General features: G+C 42.8%; 1 protein-coding gene across 2 annotated transcripts in view; it reads left to right on the top strand.

Annotated features, from left to right (window-relative positions):
- ITK (IL2 inducible T cell kinase) overlaps positions 1–18,205 on the top strand; it is a 33,576-nt gene extending 15,371 nt beyond the window's left edge. The window contains exons 3-18 of one of the 2 annotated variants that reach the window (XM_009512032.2): positions 2,293–2,374; positions 3,751–3,879; positions 4,539–4,585; positions 5,118–5,133; positions 5,393–5,531; positions 5,987–6,052; positions 6,220–6,274; positions 7,805–7,884; positions 8,531–8,667; positions 9,441–9,515; positions 10,220–10,391; positions 11,123–11,339; positions 12,047–12,111; positions 12,201–12,319; positions 15,008–15,165; positions 15,706–18,205. In XM_009512032.2, coding sequence (XP_009510327.2) covers positions 2,293–2,374; positions 3,751–3,879; positions 4,539–4,585; positions 5,118–5,133; positions 5,393–5,531; positions 5,987–6,052; positions 6,220–6,274; positions 7,805–7,884; positions 8,531–8,667; positions 9,441–9,515; positions 10,220–10,391; positions 11,123–11,339; positions 12,047–12,111; positions 12,201–12,319; positions 15,008–15,165; positions 15,706–15,777 — 1,629 coding nt within the window. In that variant the 3' untranslated portion in view covers positions 15,778–18,205. Of the gene's footprint in view, positions 1–2,292; positions 2,375–3,750; positions 3,880–4,538; positions 4,586–5,117; positions 5,134–5,379; positions 5,532–5,986; positions 6,053–6,219; positions 6,275–7,804; positions 7,885–8,530; positions 8,668–9,440; positions 9,516–10,219; positions 10,392–11,122; positions 11,340–12,046; positions 12,112–12,200; positions 12,320–15,007; positions 15,166–15,705 lie in introns of both variants that reach the window. The other variant, XM_009512031.2, reaches the window with a different exon arrangement.
- Positions 18,206–19,916: the final 1,711 nt, after the last annotated feature.

The raw sequence follows: 19,916 nt of genomic DNA on the forward strand, positions 1-19,916 counted from the left end.
TTGCAACACAAATTACCAGTTTATTACGTTATTCCCTGTGCTGCCATTTATCAGAATACAGGACCACGTCTGTTCACAGATGGCTTTAAAACAGTGAATTATCTGGACTCACATTTGCAGATGAAAGCTAATGATTGTGACCCATGTACACAATTTATGTTAAAAAAGATAACTTCATAAAAATAAAAAATAAAACCATAAAGCAAGATTTCTTTTTTTTTTTTAACATTCTTGTTTTTCTCAAAACCAGCATCAATTTGGAGGCTTGGCTTGGTACTGTCATTCTGACAAATCACGAAGTAGCTTGTAGAGTTTTCTCTAAACCTTCATTTGAACAGTAGAAGTGCATATGTACCATGTTCTAGTCTGAGCCCTGGAAAATGTTACCTTGCAGAGATATGAGAAGGGAGAGGAAATAATTTGCCAGATCAGGTTGGGTCAGGAAACTCTCCCTCCAGCTTGGGGTGGTCCCCCGCCAGGATCATCAAAATTGTCCTGGAATAACAAAATGTTGTTAAGTTAGTGCATAATGAGCACTCAGGAAACCAGATGATTGGAGTATTATGGCTTTGTTTATGGGCATTTGGGAGCAGCAGAAGATTCTGTCGCAAACGGCTCTCGATGAACACCCTGACAGGAACTAGGGCTGGGTGGAAGCTGCCTGGCTGGGGGAAAGCTTGATGGGGGAACCTCAGCTGCTCCTAACTTGGGTGAACATGGACTAGAGAAGGAACAAATGCTCAGATCTGTTTATTTTCAGTCTGAATTTTCAAATCTATATCTCCATATCTCCAATGCTTGTAGGAACAGCAAAATAAAGTGAAGGTAGTGGCCAGTACTGGTGGAATGGTAACAGCGGACCAGTCATGATGGAAAGTGCTCTGCTGAGGTCGTGGTAATTGCGCCTGCTTGTAGCACATCTGAATTTTGTCCCACAGTCAAATTTGTGGTATTTTGTAAAATAATATTGTCTGGGGTTTTTTTAACTATCTTGGCTGTACCCAGCTGTAAATCTTCTGTAGAACCACCAGTGGCTTTTTGGTTTTGTGTGGCTCATCTGGCAAGTGAGTTCCTTACAGAGAGGCATGAAATGAGTGATTTTGTGCAGTTGTGCATGCTCGTGGCTACGTCTTTTGGAGATCTGCTTACTGCATATTTCAAAATCTGCCTTAGATTGTCAAAACATTATACAGACATAACAATAATACCAACAGGAGTGGCTTTAAATGGGTGGGAATTATTCCTCCCCTATTTCTGTTTTTTACAAGAGGTTATAATTTATCTCTCCATAGCATGCAAACTGAGTCACACAGCTGTCTGTGTGTGCCTGCAAGGGCTTCAGGCCAAGAGATAGTAAATGTTTCCTGTTCTTTGAACAATAATCAGCATTGCCTCATCTACACCCCTGGAGAAACTTTAAAATACAGCTGCTCTCTTGTAGAAACCTCTGTTTAAAGACAGTGGCCAAAGTTTTTTAAAGCATCTGTGTATCAAAGAGACCAGGTCCCATTTGGAATTAAATTGTTGAGATAAATGTCGGGAGAGATATGTCGATTAGATTATGCAATGCATCAAATTTTAGGCCCAAATGCAGTTATCCAATTCAGTTTCTGAGACATTCCAGTTCTTGTAATGATTTTACTCCCTGGTCTGAAACTTCACAAACGTTCGGTATTTCTCTTCCTTCATTTGTTCATCATCAAGGCCAAGTTGATGAGTTTGATTGCTCATTGTTCATCTGCTCCAGTTTATTTCCCCTCTATAATCCCAGTGAGAGCTATTAAAAACTTTGAAGAATAATAGTAATCCAAATAATCTCCAGGGAGTTGCTTGAGATTTATACTGACACAAGAAAAGCTACATTTGGCTCTTAGATCGTAAGTGAAGGTATCTTACTAGAAACTGCTAAGAAACAGATGCCATTTCCCCAGAGGTACTTTAGAATAATAAGATGCAGTCAGTGAGTAACCGGCTGAATCCTCTGCAGATTGAAATTGCTACATCTCCATTGATTTCATGGGCATTTCTTAACAGCATAAGATTGATCTAAACCATTGCTTGTCTAGAATTCTGTTTTTGATGAGGGCTTCTACTCTATTTTAAATAATCAAAAGTCAATGAGGTTAAGAGATGTTTCTGAACAGGCCCTGTTATCCTACTTGCCCACATCATAATTTTGTGTGTAATTTGTTAGTATGGGGGCTGCTATCTGTTTCCTTCAGTGATTCTTTGTGCCCAGTGCATCTGGGAATGTCTCTAATGGCTGGCTCTCTTCTTTACTCCCCTCTCCAGATAGTCCACGATAACTACATACTCTACGTGTTTGCACCCAATCGCGAGAGCCGGCAGAGATGGGTCTGTAAGCTGAAGGAAGGTAATGAAACCCCTGTGCCCACCTAATTGTTGAAGTTACTTATCCCACACAGTTTTCTGACAAGCTATAATGCAGAGAAAATGTGCAAGAGGAGTCGATGCCTTTTATCTAATCATGCAAAGTGGTAATGAGGAATGAGGTTATAAAATCATATTGCTTGTAAACTTGGTGGCTGTGTTGTCAGCAGCAGTGGAAAATTTGGACACGGAATGCTTTATTTGCCTCTTTCTAGGATAAACTGTTACTATCTTACTGTAATTTGAGGTTTCTTATTCATGAAGAGATGAGAATTTTCATATGGCTAAATTTTTTTTAGAAATTAATCGTTTCTGGGTAGAAGATTTTTCAGCTCTTATTAATAGATTTTTTGTTTAGATGACAACCTTCTTCGAGAATCATGATTATTAAGAAACATTTTTGCGGGGAGCTTTCATTTCCTGTTCACCTCCTGAATTGTGCTGTGGTTCGGTGCAATAATTCTGGTGAAGGCACAATAACTAACCACGGCAGGCAGAAACGAAGCATAATACTTCACATAAGGAAGGTGTTACTTTGTTACATGAAAATTGCCTTTTCCTGCTTTGTAACAGAAGCTGCTGTGCTGTTCGCTCTGAAAACATTGTACCTGATGGACATACTCTTGCAACCAGTTATTCCCCTTCTGGAGTGCACCTGCTCCAAGGTTCTACTTTATCACCCCTTCCCATTTAACATTTTGAGACTGTCCCCTCCCTTTGACAATTTGAATAGTCTCTTGAAACAGGCGAGCAGAAATTTTTTCTCTTATTTAGGAAAATTAGTGTTACAGATAGAGGGAATGAGCTTCAGAAAGAAGGCCTTTTAATCACTCATGCAGACATTCAAGTCTGGTATTTATTTACATGTGCAAAAAAATGTTTAGTGCTGGTGAATGCCAGCTTGTACAGCTCCTTCTGAACACCAAGCCAAAGCAGCAAGTACCGGCTTCCTATGTATACACATACTGTAGAGCTGTAGTCTTTCATGGGAATCATCCATATATGATCTGCCAGGTTTTCCTTCTCTTTATGAGACCTTATTTCTGTGGTTGTGGTGATCATCAGTTTAAAGAGAGTCCGTTTGGTCAGATTCTGTTCTTCAGCAGTAGAGAGGTATGGGCTCCATCACCAGCAGGAAGGCTGTTCCCCCACATCCGTAGTGGCATTCACTGCTTTTGGGAGAAAGAAAAACATTAACAAAGGAGGCTGATAATATTCACCAAAGCTTGATTTCACAAGAATAAGAAGCTTCTTTAAAGCACAGATTATTTCTATTCAGTTCTAGATGTCTTTCAGAGCTGATGTGAATGGAAATAAATTCATTTTTCCCCTCCTTTTTCTTCCCCTAACATTTTCCAGAAACTAGAAACAACAACAGTCTGGTTTCAAAGTGTCATCCAGATTTTTGGATAGATGGCAAATGGAGGTGCTGTGCTCAGACAGAGAAGATGGCACCTGGCTGCGTGGAGTATGACCCCACCAAAACTGGTATGGGAATTGTAAAGACCATCCTGACCTTGAAAATATTTATTCCTAGCAAAAGTAAAGGATCAAATCTGTCTCTTACAGAACATCAAAGAATATCATGTTACATTTCCAAGAGACATGTTGCTGCCTTCTTGGGATATTTCTTATTCTGGCTAGTCTGTTACTGTAGATGGCATTCTTTATTTTGAGTTAACATTTTCCTCTGTGTGATGCTTGGTGCTGTCTTAGGAATGAGATGGAGAACCAGGAACTTGATCAGCTGTGGTCAGTCAATAAGCCATAATAACAACTTTCTTGAGATATATGCATTCAACCCTATGTGTCCTATTTTGTCCTAACCATATTTCCTCTGTGGTTTCAATAGCCAGGCGTAATCTTTACTTTGTCTCCTGAAAAAGCATATTTAATCATTCTTCACCCAGGACACCTTGACTTTGTATCTGGGTGATTCCTTAAGTAATCTGTACACCAGTTTCAAACCCATGCTGTGTGGCTGAGAGTCACTGTGTAGTTGCAGGCTGTTGGCATGTCTTACTCTAAAAGAGTAAGGCTTGCTCTTCATTGCTTTTGTATCATCTTTATTAATTCTTTACCTTGATGGTTTCTCCCTTGGTTTTGTCCAGATCTATTTCAAATTAGCTTTCTTGATTTCATTTCAGCCTCAAAGAAGCCTCTTCCTCCCACTCCTGAAGATAACTGGGTAAGTGCAATGAGTCACGCTAAGCTCTCCTTGGTGTCCTGTGTGTTTAACTAGCAGTGGTGAATATATCCTCATTAAGGTTCAGCACGGTGCAGTGACCTCGAATATCATCTGTGGTAACATTCCCTGGGCTTTTCTACTACCTTCAGTATTTTGTCCGTAACGTATAAACCAGCAGCATCCCACTAGGGTTAGGTTCAGTCCTGCAAAGACAACTTGGTTTCACAAATAGCCTCCTAATGGTGAGTGAAGCTTCAACTGTATTTTTTTTTCCAATCTATAGAAAGAGAAACTGGGGCAGTAGGAGGGATATGAGAAAAGTTGCTGTGAAGAGGAACAGAGAATTAATTTTCCAAACCCATTTGTGGATGGGACAAAATGTCATTGGCTTATTTAATAAGAAGAGAGAAGCAGGGTGGTTGTTAGGGCTGGGTGCCTCACTGGAGGGTAGCAGGGCACTGGGACAGTCCCTCTGGGGAGGCCATGGAGATTTTACCACTGGAGGTTTTTAAGAGGAGTTTAGGAAACGTCAGTGAAGAATAGATCAGACAGAGGTAATCCTATCCTAAGAAGGAGTACATAACTATTTTCTGTGCAACTAAAATTTTTATATGAAATTCAAAGTACTGAAAATTCTCATGTTGCCACTATACCCCACTAGATGCCCTGGGGTGCTTTCCTAGCTTTGAGGCTTTTGAACCCAGAGGACACCAGTGCTGCCAGGGAAACATAATTTTAGAAAGCATGCCATTGGTGTTTATGAATATGAATATGATGACCCTTTCTCCTAATTTGTGCAGAAATTGTTGCTAGACCCAAAAGAAGCCTTAGTCATGGCCATATACGACTACGAAGCCCAGAATCCGCAGGAGTTGACATTACAATATAACGAGGAATATTATGTGATTGACAGCTCTGAGGAACATTGGTGGCTGATTCAAGATAAGAATGGGTGAGTCCCTTTTCAACAGCCAATTTACAAATCCTTTCTAAATCCAATTTTTTCCTCTATTAACATATATTCTGGCTTCTAGTATAACTTTTGTGAAGCATCCTCTGTTATACAGGAAAAGAGTGATGGAACGTTATTTACGGTAACTTTCTTCCCTTTGATGTTGCTCATATTCAGGCAGCTGAAGAAAAAGGGTCTGAAAGTTAATTTAAAAAAAATAAACAGTCCTCAGCTCAGGCTGATATTCACTAACATACATGTGGGGGAAAAAATTGTGAAACTCTCCAAGCTTAGAGGTGCAACCAGTTGTTTCCTTTTCCAGTTACCCTACTAAATACATAACAACCAGCATTTCTATCATGCAAAGAGCAGGCAAGTCTTTCAGGGCTGATTCTCACAGATGCAGAGAAAATCCTGCCTGTCTAGTGCACTCATGCTGTGTCGTATTTTAACAGGCATGAAGGCTACGTGCCAAGCAGCTACCTGGTGGAAAAATCACCCGAGAATCTGCAAATATATGAGTAAGTTGTGCCTATGTTTATCTTGTACCTCTAAGTGGTCTGGATTTCTTTCAGAAGCTACAAGCCTCAGATGTCCCTACGCCACATAATGTGCCGTGGCTAGCGCTGGGGACACTCCAGAGGCTTTTCATCACAAATGCTGACTCGGAGTCTTTTGATGTTTTCAGATGGTACAATAAGAACATCAGCAGAAGCAAAGCAGAAACACTCCTCAAGGATGAGGTAAACCACTGTTACGTGTGGGGTGGATGGGCAATAGTAATTAATTAATGACAAATGAGGAGAACTTGCAAGGGCTGCTTTGTGTAAGAGAGAGCTGAACCTTGGGTTCCTGCTGTGTTGCTGTCCTTGGCTGCTCTTAGCATGCGATGCAAGATAAAGGACCAGTATCAACCACCCTTACCTCCATGGCAGCTGAGCGTGGGCAGAGAGCTGTGCCATCCTTCTTTGGTCAAACACACACAATAACTGGGGCTGATGGAAAATGCTGTTTCAGAACACTGTGTCGAATGAAAATTGTGATTTTAGCTCATCTTTTCTGTCTCTGCAGGAGGCCTGCAGATGCCAGTAGTTCTCTGAAAGTCTAACCAATCTCAAGCTGAAATATTTTGGGTGAAAGCCAAGAACATGGGTTTGGGTGGGTTTTTTTAGTTTTGTGTGTGTGTGTGCATGTGAACACGCATCTTTAATTTTTCTTAAGCTAGACTTTTCCAGTGAAGACTGCAGTGAAATTAAAAAGAATAGACTTCTTGTTCAAATTTTCCACACAAACACAAGCTTAGTTTTTAAATCAGCTCTTACACTAAAAGGAGACCCAGATGAAGTGTTGCTGCTTGGAATTTTAGTATTTTATGGAAATAAAAGCTTTTTCTGTGCAATTTTAAAAATTCTTTTAGTTCCTACAAAATCCTACGGGATGTGTCTACACATGGTTTAGTCCAAACTGTTATGTTAAATCTTCTCCTCTGCCATCTGATCCATTAGTGCTTGGCCCTGCAGGATCACGGCCTGTGATACACTTTAGCACTCAAATGAGTAGAAAATGGTTACAGTGAAAAATTAAAAAGGAAAATTGTTCTGTGAGTGCCAGAGTGGAGGAAGCCTGTTTTCCTACACATTTATGTTTAGATATGGGATGACTGGGGTACCTATGAAAGGGCAGGATCTTGTCCAAGCTTTTCCCATTTGTGGTACATTGGTAAATTATTTTTCATACATTCCCATATGGAGTCTCTGGCATTGAATAAATTGTACTTTTGTTCGACAGCTTCTCTCTCAATAGAGGGCAATCAAAGGGGTTTGACTTTCCAGTCGGCTGCCCCTTTCATTGAACTTGTTGGAAACTGATATCACCAGTATTCTGTCAGATAGGATTGAAAGCAATCGATGGGTTCAAAATTTCTAGAGGAGAGGCTTAGAGGGACAGAAAGACACATGCTCGTATACCCACACCCACACATACTCAGTACAAGCACGTAAGTCTCATTTCCTCAGGAAACTGATCTAAAAATACATAGCACCCAAAAGAAACCAGCTGGGTGTACCTGCAGGCACTGGGCAGCCATAAGAGCTGTGCATGGAACGGACCAAGCTCTGTCAGCTGGCTGATGGCTCGGTTTTTTCCTACATATTTAACACATCCTCATGACTGAGCAGTAGACAGGGCTGAAACAAGCAGAGCTTTGTCTCGAGCCCACTTCTTTTTTTCCATTATGTGTCTAACCAGTTTTCTCTTCTTTGCTCCTGTTACAGGGTAGGGAAGGTGCCTTCATGGTGAGAGATTCGAGGCAGCCTGGCATGTACACAGTCTCTGTTTTCACCAAAGCATTGAGGTACAGCTGAGCTCAGCAGCTTTTCACATCAATTACATCAATGAAATGGCTTCTATGAGAGTGTAATCTCTATAGTTGTTTTGGCATTATAAAGAGAGAGCAGAAGGCTCATGAAAATTAAAGAGGAAAACTCTTCCAAAAAAAGGCAGAAGAGTTAGCTGCCATTCACGAAGTGTATTAAAGGCTCCATTTCTCCCTGCATCTAAATATATGCCTATAAATAATACCTTACACCTCACTGGGGTTGTAATTTTGATGAAATTGTCCCTCCAGCTGAAGTGTCGGTAGGATCAATGTGGACTATATGCTGGACTCAACAGAGGTGGGTAGCACAAGACTAGTGAAAGGGGTTGTGATGGGGCAGAAAGTTTTGTGTCAGAAAGAAGAGGCAGAGAAACTTAGTACTCAAACCTGCTCTTATCAGGAAACCTCAGCCTTTCTAGAGATGAGACCATCTATGAGTGAGAGGGAGAACATACAAGTCCACAGCTTTCGTTAGCAATTACAGCTCATTCCTTGCTTGTCTCCCATTCATTCTGCATAAGGAAGCTTCTCCCCTTTGCTTGCTCCTGTTCCACTTACTTCTCAAATTCCTGTCTTTTTGCTGCAATCTAGTTTTCCTCAAAGAAAACTTCATCTTTTTCAGCACGGATAACAATCCTGTTATAAAGCATTATCACATCAATGAGACAACTGACTTTCCCAAGCGATATTACCTGGCAGAAAAGCATGTGTTTGACTGCATCCCTGAACTCATTAACTATCACCAGCATAATGCGGGAGGTGAGTAAAGGCTGATGCTGACCAGAAAGCTGCTGTTTTACCATGCAGCCAGGTGACTGTTTGGAATGAAGGAAGGCTCCCAAGCCCTCTGTCCTTCCAATGAAATGTTAAATTGCATCACCTTTTCTTCCACTTATCCTGGCACTTCGTTGGTAGGAAAATGACCATTTCAGGCCAGCTTCCAGCATTACACCTTCTTCATGGTCCTTCTAAGGCTGATATGACCAACACAGATGCCATAATGACATACTACAGATAGTATTATTGTTCCTGGGAGTCCTGGGTGTGTCATCACTGCCAGACCAAACTATCTGAGTTACACTGCAGGGCCTTCTTGCCCAGGAGGTGATATATCCCCGAGCCTTGATTTGACACAAAGTTATGGACATGGCCAGGATCCATAACCAGACATGGGAGTCACCAAAGACTCCCATTCCCACAGTCCAGGATTACCAACGGAAACCCTTGACTTCAAAAGTACCCTACAAATAAAAGGTACAATCTGGAATTTTAACAGACTTAATAGAGACTCAGAGCTCACATTTGCTGACACAGTGTAAGCAGGAAATAAGCTGAAACTGCTGAGAATTTGGCTTCCTTTCAGCAGGCAGGAAATCGCAGTTTGAATAAAGGTTCAGCTGCCCTCAAGTGGAGCTGAGAACTCAGTACAATAAATCTGCTTCCAGTATCTAGACTCCCTTCTGCGGTAGTGACAGCCACACTTCCCATGACTGTGACAATAACTAAAACCCATCTTTTCTTCTGTTGTTCAGGTCTTGTCACTCGTTTGCGGTATGCAGTCTCTTCTTGGAGAAAAAAGGCCCCAATCACCGCAGGGCTGAGCTATGGTATGGAATTACTCTCTTGCCCCTACGGGAATCACACTCCTTGGCTGGTTAGCTGGGTGATCCTGAATACCCCATGGATATTGATGAATATTCATGTGACTATAGCTGCAATAAATAGCTTTCTTCAGATCTTTACACTGCACCGTTCACTGAATCATCATCTTTGTCATTACCATTGGTAACTGAATGAACTGATCGTGCAGCGCCTTGAGGGAGGTGATGAGAACCCCAGGGTCTCAAAGAAGTCAACATTAAATACTGAAATGAATGCTGAACAAAGGTGGTGGGAGTGGGAGCACAGCATAACTTGATGAAAGATGAGTCTCTCCTGAAAGATGCCTCTATTTGCATATAGTTATCTACAGAATTTTGCTGGTATTATCTTTATTGTAATTCTTGGAGACATCAAAGAAACTCAGAACCATGTTATGCTCGGCAGTGCACATATGCATGACAGAAACAATCCTCCCTGAAGAACTGGATGGACAAGACAAATAGGGAAAGAAAGGGGATGTTGTTTTTCCTATTCTTGAACATGACCTGCAGCATGAGCTAGTCAAATGAGCTACCAAAGGTCAGACAGACAATTTGAGGGAGAGCCAGAAAGTCTCACTCTGACTCCTGTCTCAGTGTTTAACCCCCAAAAGCTTTTTGATTGATATTTTACTGCTAGATCCTCACTCTTTCTCCCTTACAATCAACAGGGAAATTGGTCATTAACCCTTCTGAGCTCACCCGTGTACAGGAAATTGGCAGTGGTCAGTTTGGGGTGGTCTACCTTGGCTACTTGCTGGAGAAGACAAAAGTAGCCATAAAGACCATTCGTGAAGGAGCAATGTCTGAGGAAGATTTCATTGAGGAAGCTAAAGTCTTGATGTAAGTAGCAGGGTCACCAAGAAAATCAGAACCTGTAGGATTCATGAGACTGAACCACAGTGTTGTGATAATATTCAGGAATATGAATGGGGAATTTAAACTTGGATTATCTACTATGTATCTAAATAGTATATAGAGACACCTGTGAGGTCCAGTGGTTCCAAAGGAAGGCAATTCAAAGTGTAGGTGTATTACTGTGCTCGTAAGTCTATCAATATCCAGAATGGTCTTCCGGATCTCTGCTGTTCTGGAAGGCAGGGTTAACTGATGGTGTGTTGTGGAGAGTGAAGTGGTTTTTGTCAGAAATAATCAGATTTTTTAAAATCTCATAAAATTGGAGGGAAATTTTATTGAAAAACCCTGCCTGTGCAATTTTGTGGCTTTGCACAATTTAAAATATTTCTCCTTGGTTTTATTGATTTTGTTTGTATTTTTGACATTTCCCTCCCTTCAAAGCAGACAGAAGTGGATTTTTTTTGTTTGATTGGATGATTTTCCATGCAGAAGTGTCTTTTGCTGACCATTACCATTAAAATGGGATGATACTTAGTGCTACTTGATGTTAGACTTGGTCTATACATTTTCTTCTTTCTGCGTTAGTTGTTGTCCTTTGCAGAGAGAGGAGTGCAACAGGGTGACATAGGTGGCCATGTATAACACACTTGCTATAAGGATAGATGGCACTGTGCCTATTTCAGCCTCTTTTTCTACCTTCCCTCCCCATCCCACAGGAAGCTGTCTCACCCCAAGCTAGTCCAGCTTTACGGCGTGTGCTTTGAGAATACTCCCATTTGTCTGGTGTTTGAGTTCATGGAGAACGGCTGCTTGTCAGACTACCTCAAGAGCCAGCGGGGCAGCTTTTCACAGGAAACCCTGCTGGGGATGTGCCAAGATGTGTGTGAAGGAATGGCTTATCTGGAACAAAACTCTGTCATCCACAGAGATCTGGTATGTTGGTCCCAGGCACTTTTCCTCTGCTTCAGCTGGGCTTTTCCCTTTCTCCCTTAATGTCAGTTTTCACACTCCTCCTGCCTATCTGTTGACAGGCGATCCAGTATTGTCCCTTATTGCAGAAGCAGCATCAATACTTTAGGGGAAAAAAGCATCCCCTGGAGTGCTGATTAATCTATTTCCCTTAATTGTGTTTGAGAGAGAGGAAACGAGGACATAAAGTTTGTCTTTATTTCTGAGTGGACTCTTTTGCTCCCCGAGAGCCCCAGCTCCCACAGTTCCCAGGGACTGACCACTCTTAGTGTCTAAAATCAGTGAAGTCCTGTTTTACCATATGCTGATAAAATACTTTTAAATACATGGTGTTCAATCAATGCGTATGAGTCAAGGCTGCTGTTTTATTAGGGGAGCAAGGACCGTGGGTAGATGTGGATATTTTAGGGGCTTCCTCTGCCTTTTCTGGGCAACAAGGGCCTGCAAGTCAGACTGGTGGTTGTACAGCTTTCTTGGCAACAGGAACATGCTGGCCATCAAACGTACAGAAAGCATGAGAATCTCAAGTTTTCACCCTCTTTGTATGGTATGATGTCACTTTGCTTCTCCTTTTTTTAAGCACTATCTGCTCTGCCAGGATGAAAGCAACTGAGTGGCTGTGATAGTCTTTCAGCTCTGACCTTCTGCCTTTGCACCTTCTTTTCTTGCAGGCCGCAAGGAACTGCCTGGTGGGGGAATCCCACGTGGTCAAAGTGTCTGACTTTGGGATGTCAAGGTAATGCCACCGAGGCTGTGCACACTCCCTGCAGGGCTGTCACAGGATGGGGGAGTTACTCAGCACGCTCCCTTCTTTTCCTGTTCCAGGATTGTCCTTGACGATCAGTATACCAGCTCCACAGGTACCAAATTTCCAGTCAAGTGGTCTGCGCCAGAGGTTTTCTCCTACAGCAACTATAGCACCAAATCTGATGTTTGGTCATTTGGTAAGAATCAGTTGTCACAGTGGAAAAAAATCAATGAACATCAGCTCAGAAAAACCTCAGTCCTCAACTAAACTTTCCTAAATGTTACGTCCTTTGGGCTTCAGGGGTGTTTGCTTGAATAATGGCTTAAGAAAGCAAGCCTAAGTCATTTAGGTGGAAGAAAGGAAACAATAGCAAACTACCTAGACACTTTGGAACACTGCATATACTGCCAACTTCATGTATTATACCTATGCGACATTATGTAATGCCAAATAATGAACTCTGTTTTGTGGTGATATAGCAGGAGTGTCCAAGAAAAAGTTGGAGAGTCACTGACAAGATTATATAAGGAAAGGAGAGGAAAGACTTTTAGGCACTCCATCTCTCTGCATGTCAGTCATGGGACTGATGCTTCACTCAAATCCTCTGCTTTTCCAAGTTTGCGCTGCTTTATGCCAATCTGAAAATAAGCCATTTGCTTTATGCCACTCTGAAAATATTATTTCACTGCTCACATTTTCTCACCTCATTTCCTGCTCCCCAATGCATTGTTTTATGATTTGAGTCTGTTCTTTGGCCTCCCTTCTGGACCCTTATAGATAAGAAAGCTGTTGTATATTTTTTTCCCAAAGTCATCGGCACTGGAGATAACAAAGGCTATCCCCTGGCCTGTTGATCTGGCACACTAACGTATCTGGCCCATCTCCAGCTAACATGCAAATCGCAGTACTGCAGAATGAATCGGTGCAGTGTGCTGTGCACAGCACACAGTCAATGGGGTGCCACTCAGCTCCGGGCCTAGCAGTAAATAATGCAGGATTATAACCTTTCCTAGTCTGTGCTTGTGAATTCTGTGCTTCCCACTCCCTTTACTGTGCTCTGCTGTGGAGCTCATGCTGGTTGAAGTTGTGCATTCCTGTGGTGGGTTATGAGCAGTGCAGTGGGAGCTGGGTGCTCAGACCCACGCAACAGCCTTTGAGAACCCAACCCAGGGATGCTTCAGAGAGCACCATTCCTCTTTCCATGTCTCCTGGCACGTGGAGGAGGCTGTCAGCACTCACCACGTAATGCCAAGAGACATTTGCCAGTGGAGCTATCTCTGACACCTCACAGCAAAGTGGCAGTGACATGGGGAGAGATGCTGCTTTGGTAAAAATGTTCTTCTGCTTCACAGATTGGAAGCTGGCCTGTACATTGAGAGCCAGATGCTTCCAAAAAGGGTGGTCAGTTTGATTTACGGTCAAGCCAAGCCTGGTGAAGTTGGCTCACTCCAGTTTCAGGGCTGAATGACACACTGGTGAGCTTTGATTGCGTTGGTCAGTCCTTCTTTGTGAAGTGTGCAGACAGCAGTGTTGTACATCTGTCAGACTTGTTATCTCCCCATCCAGTGGGGTTTGCATAAGAGGATTCCTCTGTCATGTCATGGTCTCATGACGGTGAGAAGCTTTCTGCTCCGCTACTCTGCAGCCCATTCATCTCTTCTGCCAGTCCTGAAATCCTGCTGTGCACAGGAGAACAAAATGGGTGTGAGAAATTCCCAGTGCAGGAATCTGCGCACTGGGGGAGCACAACTGCTTAGCATATTCTTCAGTAGAGCCAGTATCACTGGTGAGGAGATGCAATCTCTTTGCCTCTTCCTATTTGAAGAATTCAAAGCTGGAAAGCAGGCATTATTTAGCAAAGTTGACTGTGGAGTTACACAACTTTATTTCACATCAGTCTATCTGTCTCCCTTTTCTAATACAGTTGGAACACAGTTTACCAAGTCAGTCATATTAGGTGACCAAAACAATTAAACCTAATAATAACACAGATGCCTTGAGTTGACTCCATTTGCAGAGCCTCTCTGATCTGGTGGCCAATCACAACGTATTCCACGGGCTTTTTCTCTTTGCCTTTCTCTCTTCCACCACACTAGAGAAGCACAAGCTTCTGTACTGCTCTGAACAGTAATCATAGGAAAACACTTGACCGTTTAGGAAAAGAGGAAAAATGTGCTACGATCCTTTGAAATTCCGCTGTCATTGCATGTGAATTGATCCCAGTGAATCACACCAACTGGGACGTTTTGCAGGTGAGGAGTTCCCAGTACTGAGGCTAAGCTGACTAACAGGAATAGAGCAGTTCACATTGCTTTCTTGCTCCCAAGTCTCACCAAAGTACAAGTAGGTTCTGGTGTAGGACACACTGCAGGCAGGAACATCAATGACATGTCTCTTGTATGTGATTAACTGGAATTAAATTAGATAAACTGAATCAGTGACAAAAGCGGGTTCTCTTTCCCAGATACACATATGGATGTAGTACATGCACAAGTATTCCCTCTTCTTCACAGTCTGGGAGGATATACGACACTGCTCTGCTTTCTGACACATAACACACTTAGATTTCATCTGACTCGTGGGGAAAGACATCCCTGTCGCGCTAGACTGTCATGAAGTAGGATGCAGAGAAGCCAAACCTGCGGTGACCAAACTAGTACTTCCACACAGTCCAGTGCCTGGCAGAGATCCTAGTTGGCATCCTCAAACTGTACAGCTGTGTTAGGACCTGATTTTTCAGATGTGTACTGAGAATCTGAGAAAATCCTTTTCCAAGTAACAGACACCAATGTTGAGCTGCAGAGAAGAGCAAGTGGAAGGTGGCCATGGGCCAGCTGAGGATTTTATTTGCTTCTTTGTGATTTTTTTCGTTTGTTTGCTTTAGGAGTGCTGATGTGGGAGGTCTTCAGTGAAGGTAAAATCCCCTACGAGAATCGCACCAATGCAGAAGTGGTGGAAGAAATCAATGCGGGATTTCGGCTCTACAAACCCAAGCTGGCCTCCAAGGCGATTTATGAGGTCATGAGCCACTGCTGGAGGATGGTTAGTATTGTAATGGGAGAGCCCTAGTTCCCAAAGACGAGAGTTCTCTTGCCCTTGGCCTTTAGGAAGAGAGAGAGGTATACACTTTGCATGCTAACACAAGATAAAATCCTGGAGGTGAAGCATTCTGCAACTTTCATCTGCCCTAGCAAGCAAAATACAGGCTCTTCACCTTTTATTTAAGCTGCTGTTTCTATAGAGTATGTTGTCTTCACTGAGAAGTCTATGTAGTGCACCTAACTCAATTTAACAGTTTGCTTCCTAAGGAAGCTGAGGATCTGTGGGGCTGAGTTTTAATAGTGATGGTAAAAATGACAGCCAACCCATTACAAGGTACTTATGTCCACTAGGCAAAATTCACTGCTAGTAGAAAAGAAACATTGCACAGAAGGAAGCTCATTCTTTCACTGGCATTTTCTCCATAACAATAGATTGTATTTTTGTTAATACTCAGTTTCTTCACACGGTTTTCCTTCCTAACCTTGCCATTCCTCACAAGCTGACATTAATGTCTCCCTCTCTCTTCTCTCCCCTGCTCAGAGGAAAGATGACCGACCATCCTTTTCTGTTCTGCTGTATCAGCTGAGTGAAATCTCTGAATTTGGTCTGTAATCATGGCACCGGCCGCTAAGCGAAGCTAAGAGAGTCCTGAGAGGGCAGATGGCTGGATTTTCCCCACACAAAGCATTAACAGGAATCCTCTCACAGTAGACACTTGCCATATGCCTGGGGAGAAGGAGAGGGCAGAGGCTGATACCTCCAGGCAGACAAGATGTCCCCACATCTTCCAGAGCCTAGACAGACACAGGCTTTGGTTTGGCCAAGAATGTGGTTTGCAGCTTACAAGCAGAACCAGCAATTGAGCACAATCCAGCAAATGTATTTCTCCTGAAGATACAGCCTTAAAACTAAGAGATCTGACCTTGCTCTCTCAGTTCTGTGAACTCCCAAATTAAGGTCTTCCCTGGGGAAAATAGCCCTGTCTGTGACTGAGGAAGAACGTTTAGACATTTCCATGGTGCGCTAATTCAGAGTAGGCTGGACCTGAAAGCTCTGAACAGGAATAAGCCTGGGACACAGGGGAACAGGCTGGATTTAGTGACTGCATTTCTGATGGTGATATTTTAAGGTGGTTTTGTTCTCCCTTTGCGTGATTTTCTCTGAAATTGTGGCATACCAGGAATAGGATTCCAGTACCCGGTAAGCTGATGAGGTGCCTGTGTGTGCATGCGAGTTTGTAAGGAAGGAAGAGAAAAAGCAATGTGTTGAAGAGTCTTGAAATTCTCTCAAATTGCATTGTATAGTGAGAGGGAAAATGGGACTCTCTGGTGCAAATGGAGACATTCTCGTAGGGGGAGAGTCAAAGCTGAAAGTTTGTGTTAGTCTTTTCTTCAGTCTTTCTACATCAGAAGATAAATACGTGATCTCCATCCAATTTCTTTGAACTGAGTAGAGAGGACTGAGCAGGGCAGAGTGCTGTGTGTCTCCAGTGCAGGACAAGACAGGATCCCAGGACCTGATTAGCTGTGGAAGGCACAGGAACCTACTCCTGGACTCCTGTATTTGGAAGGAAGGAGCCAGAGGGCTCAGAAGGGTCACCATGAGGAGAAAACATGCAGAGTATGTACTCAGTGCACCGGTGATAATGAGAAGACTTTTCTCCTACTTCAAAGAGTAACTGGATCATCACAAGTAAATTTTTCTCTTCTGTGAACAAACTGGTGAATCCTCTAGGGACTGATCAAAGAAAAACTCCTACGCGAATGGACTGCCTGGGTCCATGAGGAGTTCCACGTTATGTGGTGACAGCAGAAGAAGGTATAAACAATATCTCTCTCCTGGTATTTCAGTGAAAATCTACTTTTTACCACAAGACAGACACACTGTTTTGACATAACTGGCCTCAAAACCAGAAGTGTGGGTGGTAGTGGCCTGCAGAATTTGTAAATAAGATCAGGACTCTGCTTAGCATTAATAATAACTAGAGAAGTCAAGAGGACTCACAGATGATATGTGCCTTTATGCAGTATTTTTCGATGCTTCTCTGTCTGGGCAGGCGAGAACACAGGTAAACCTGATGTGACAGCAGTTCACAAAACCTCTGAGGTGCAAACTTCCAGCAGCAATCTCTCCTGTCATTACAGAAGTCAGGTTCAAATATGTTTGCCAACAAAAATGGAACAAGGAAATAATGTAACCCCCCTGATCTCACATATCCTATGTCAAATTATTTCTTTAGAGAAGGAGGCTTAGTTTTCGGTATTTTTCAGGCCCACGGTTCTAGGGTAGCTTTTAGGAGCCAGAAGATCTTTTCAGATATGTGGATACAGGCAAGGCATTAGGTCCTGCCTTATATATCTTCCGGCTTTGCTTTGTTTCCACATTATTTTCTTTGGTTTAATCCTACAAATATCATGCAGAACGACTCTCCCAGGCAAGGAGAATCCTAACATTCAGACCAGAGGCTGTGAATCCTAAATGCAGGATCAGAGTGCTACCTTCAAACCAGAATTGCTGCCAAAGTGTCTTGGTAGTCTGAACCAATTTGTGGAATATGAGCATCTATAAACAGAAAATTAATTTTTTGCCTACAGTGAATTTAAGCTGACTTTCTCTTCGTCCCTCTCATCCTTTAGTCTGAGTTAGCCTGTTCTCACTTTCTGGTGATGCTAAATTTGGCATTTAGCCAGTGAAGTTTTCAGCCCTAACGATGTTAAACTGCACGCCTATAGCCGAATTTTAGGACAGCTGGCCATAACCCTATTTTCTCCCCCTCTCAACCGCACTTACACAATCCATACAACCACAGGATACTCTGAAATGATTCTTCCCTGAGCACAGACACTCTGTGGCAGGGGTATCTGCAGGCTCACAAAGTTATGCTTCTGGCTTGCTGCCCCCTCCATCCTGGAAGGAACCAGGGGTCTGTCGAGCTTGAGGAGGTTGCTATTAAGTAGCAGCAATATTGCTCCGCTAGATAATGTTTCTGAGATTGTATTTATATTTGGATAAGTGTAATATTTATTAGCTAAAGGGTGTTGCACAAAATAATATTGTGATGGTTTATGTTCAGTTTTCGTTTGTAGTATTTCTACGTACATGATACGTATTTTTTACAAACAATAAAATTGCTGAGTCCCAACTGTGGCTTTTCCTATTTGTTAGCAAAAGTGCAAAAACCAACCTCATGCTCATATAATATTTATAATTATACAGCTTTATATTTATAATCATACAGCTTGCTTTTCCTCCAAATCCTCCTCATCAAGAAGCAAACAGGCTGCTTCTGGCTTTCTGGAATATCTCTGTTCACCAGAACTATGGCTATGTTCTGGGGTTAGCTTATGTGCTGGCTTTATTGGGGGTAGGAAGTACTCAGAATCTCTGCAAATTTTTTAATTTACTTAGGGACACATAAATTTCTACATCTGAACTTGCATTGTGGTGGCTTTAAAATCCCTGAATCTTCCTGAAATGGGCGTAATAATATTTGAGTGCTCCCAAAGGGTGTTTTCACGCTATTATTTATAGGGGACTCCACGAATCTCTGAAGGGCAGTGCCATACTGCGATAACGTCACGATATTAACACCCTGTAACACAGTCTTCTCCCACCATAGCAGTTTCTATGGCAAGTTTTGGCTTGTGGCTTTCACGTAGCTTAACTGTAGATGTTCGCCACAAAGTGGAGATGAGAATATCAGCTGTTGCCTGCCACAAAGTGAATAGCCCATCTCTGAATACCCCTTCCCTGTCTCCTTGGGAAGTATTTGCAATGCGCTGAACGTTTAAACCTTTCCCCCTTTGCTAGTTTGACCCTCTTTGCTTGGCTGTTCTGCAGAAAGGTGGGAGTTTGTGCTTGTCCCTACTTTTGCCTGCTGGTTATCAGAGGCGGTGGGTGCATGGCTCTGCCTACGTTGCATATTTGCTGGAGCCGAGGCCCAGAGCGCTGTCCCAGCATGTCCCCGACCTGCTGCTGCAGTGGCCAAACGCTGGCACAGCCAGGCTGGCATCCCAGCTAGGAGAGGCCGTCAAGCAGTAACCTCATCGAGAAAGAGCAGCTGATGCTTCTCAGTGGCGATCAGGGGCTCGAGCGCGGCAATGTTAGCCATGAAAAGCTCCTTCCTGGGCATGCGTTGGTCACCCTGGGGGTTGTAGGTGCTTGTTCCAGTGAATAATTACCTTAACATTAGGCCTGAAAAAAATCTAGGATTTCCTGAAACATTTTTTAATAAACACGTTTCTATGTGATGTTTGGCTTTGTCCTCTCTGAACGCTGCGCTCGTCAGCGCGGCAGGATCCAGGTGAATGGCTCTGCTAAATCTCACTTCGCAGCCACTTCCAATTTGTGCGTAATCTTCTGCTCAGCTCACCCCACCACCATGTTATCTCTCCCCTCCACACATAACCAGCTGCGCCCGTAGCTGTGCAGGCCTGCCGCCGCTGCCATCCTTCCCAGCCTGCGGAGAGATTCGCAGGACAAATGCAGAGAAGCTTTCTAGTATGCTATGATCTAAGACAACACAGAGTAGAAAATTAAAATAATATCATAACATTCATGGAATTCCCACCACCCTGAGCCTGACAGATAATGGGAGCAGATTAAACTGTGCAAAAAAATGCCCACAGCGGTTTTTACTGCCACAGTTTTCTTGAACTGACCTTGTTTCACCCATGGTTTCAGAGCAGTATCAGCTGTTAAATCTTTCGGATCTGCAGTAACAATTCTCACTTACGATTTTTTCTGGCAAC

The sequence above is a fragment of the Phalacrocorax carbo genome, chromosome 8 (assembly GCF_963921805.1).
Source record: "Phalacrocorax carbo chromosome 8, bPhaCar2.1, whole genome shotgun sequence".
NCBI classification, from domain to species: domain Eukaryota; kingdom Metazoa; phylum Chordata; class Aves; order Suliformes; family Phalacrocoracidae; genus Phalacrocorax; species Phalacrocorax carbo.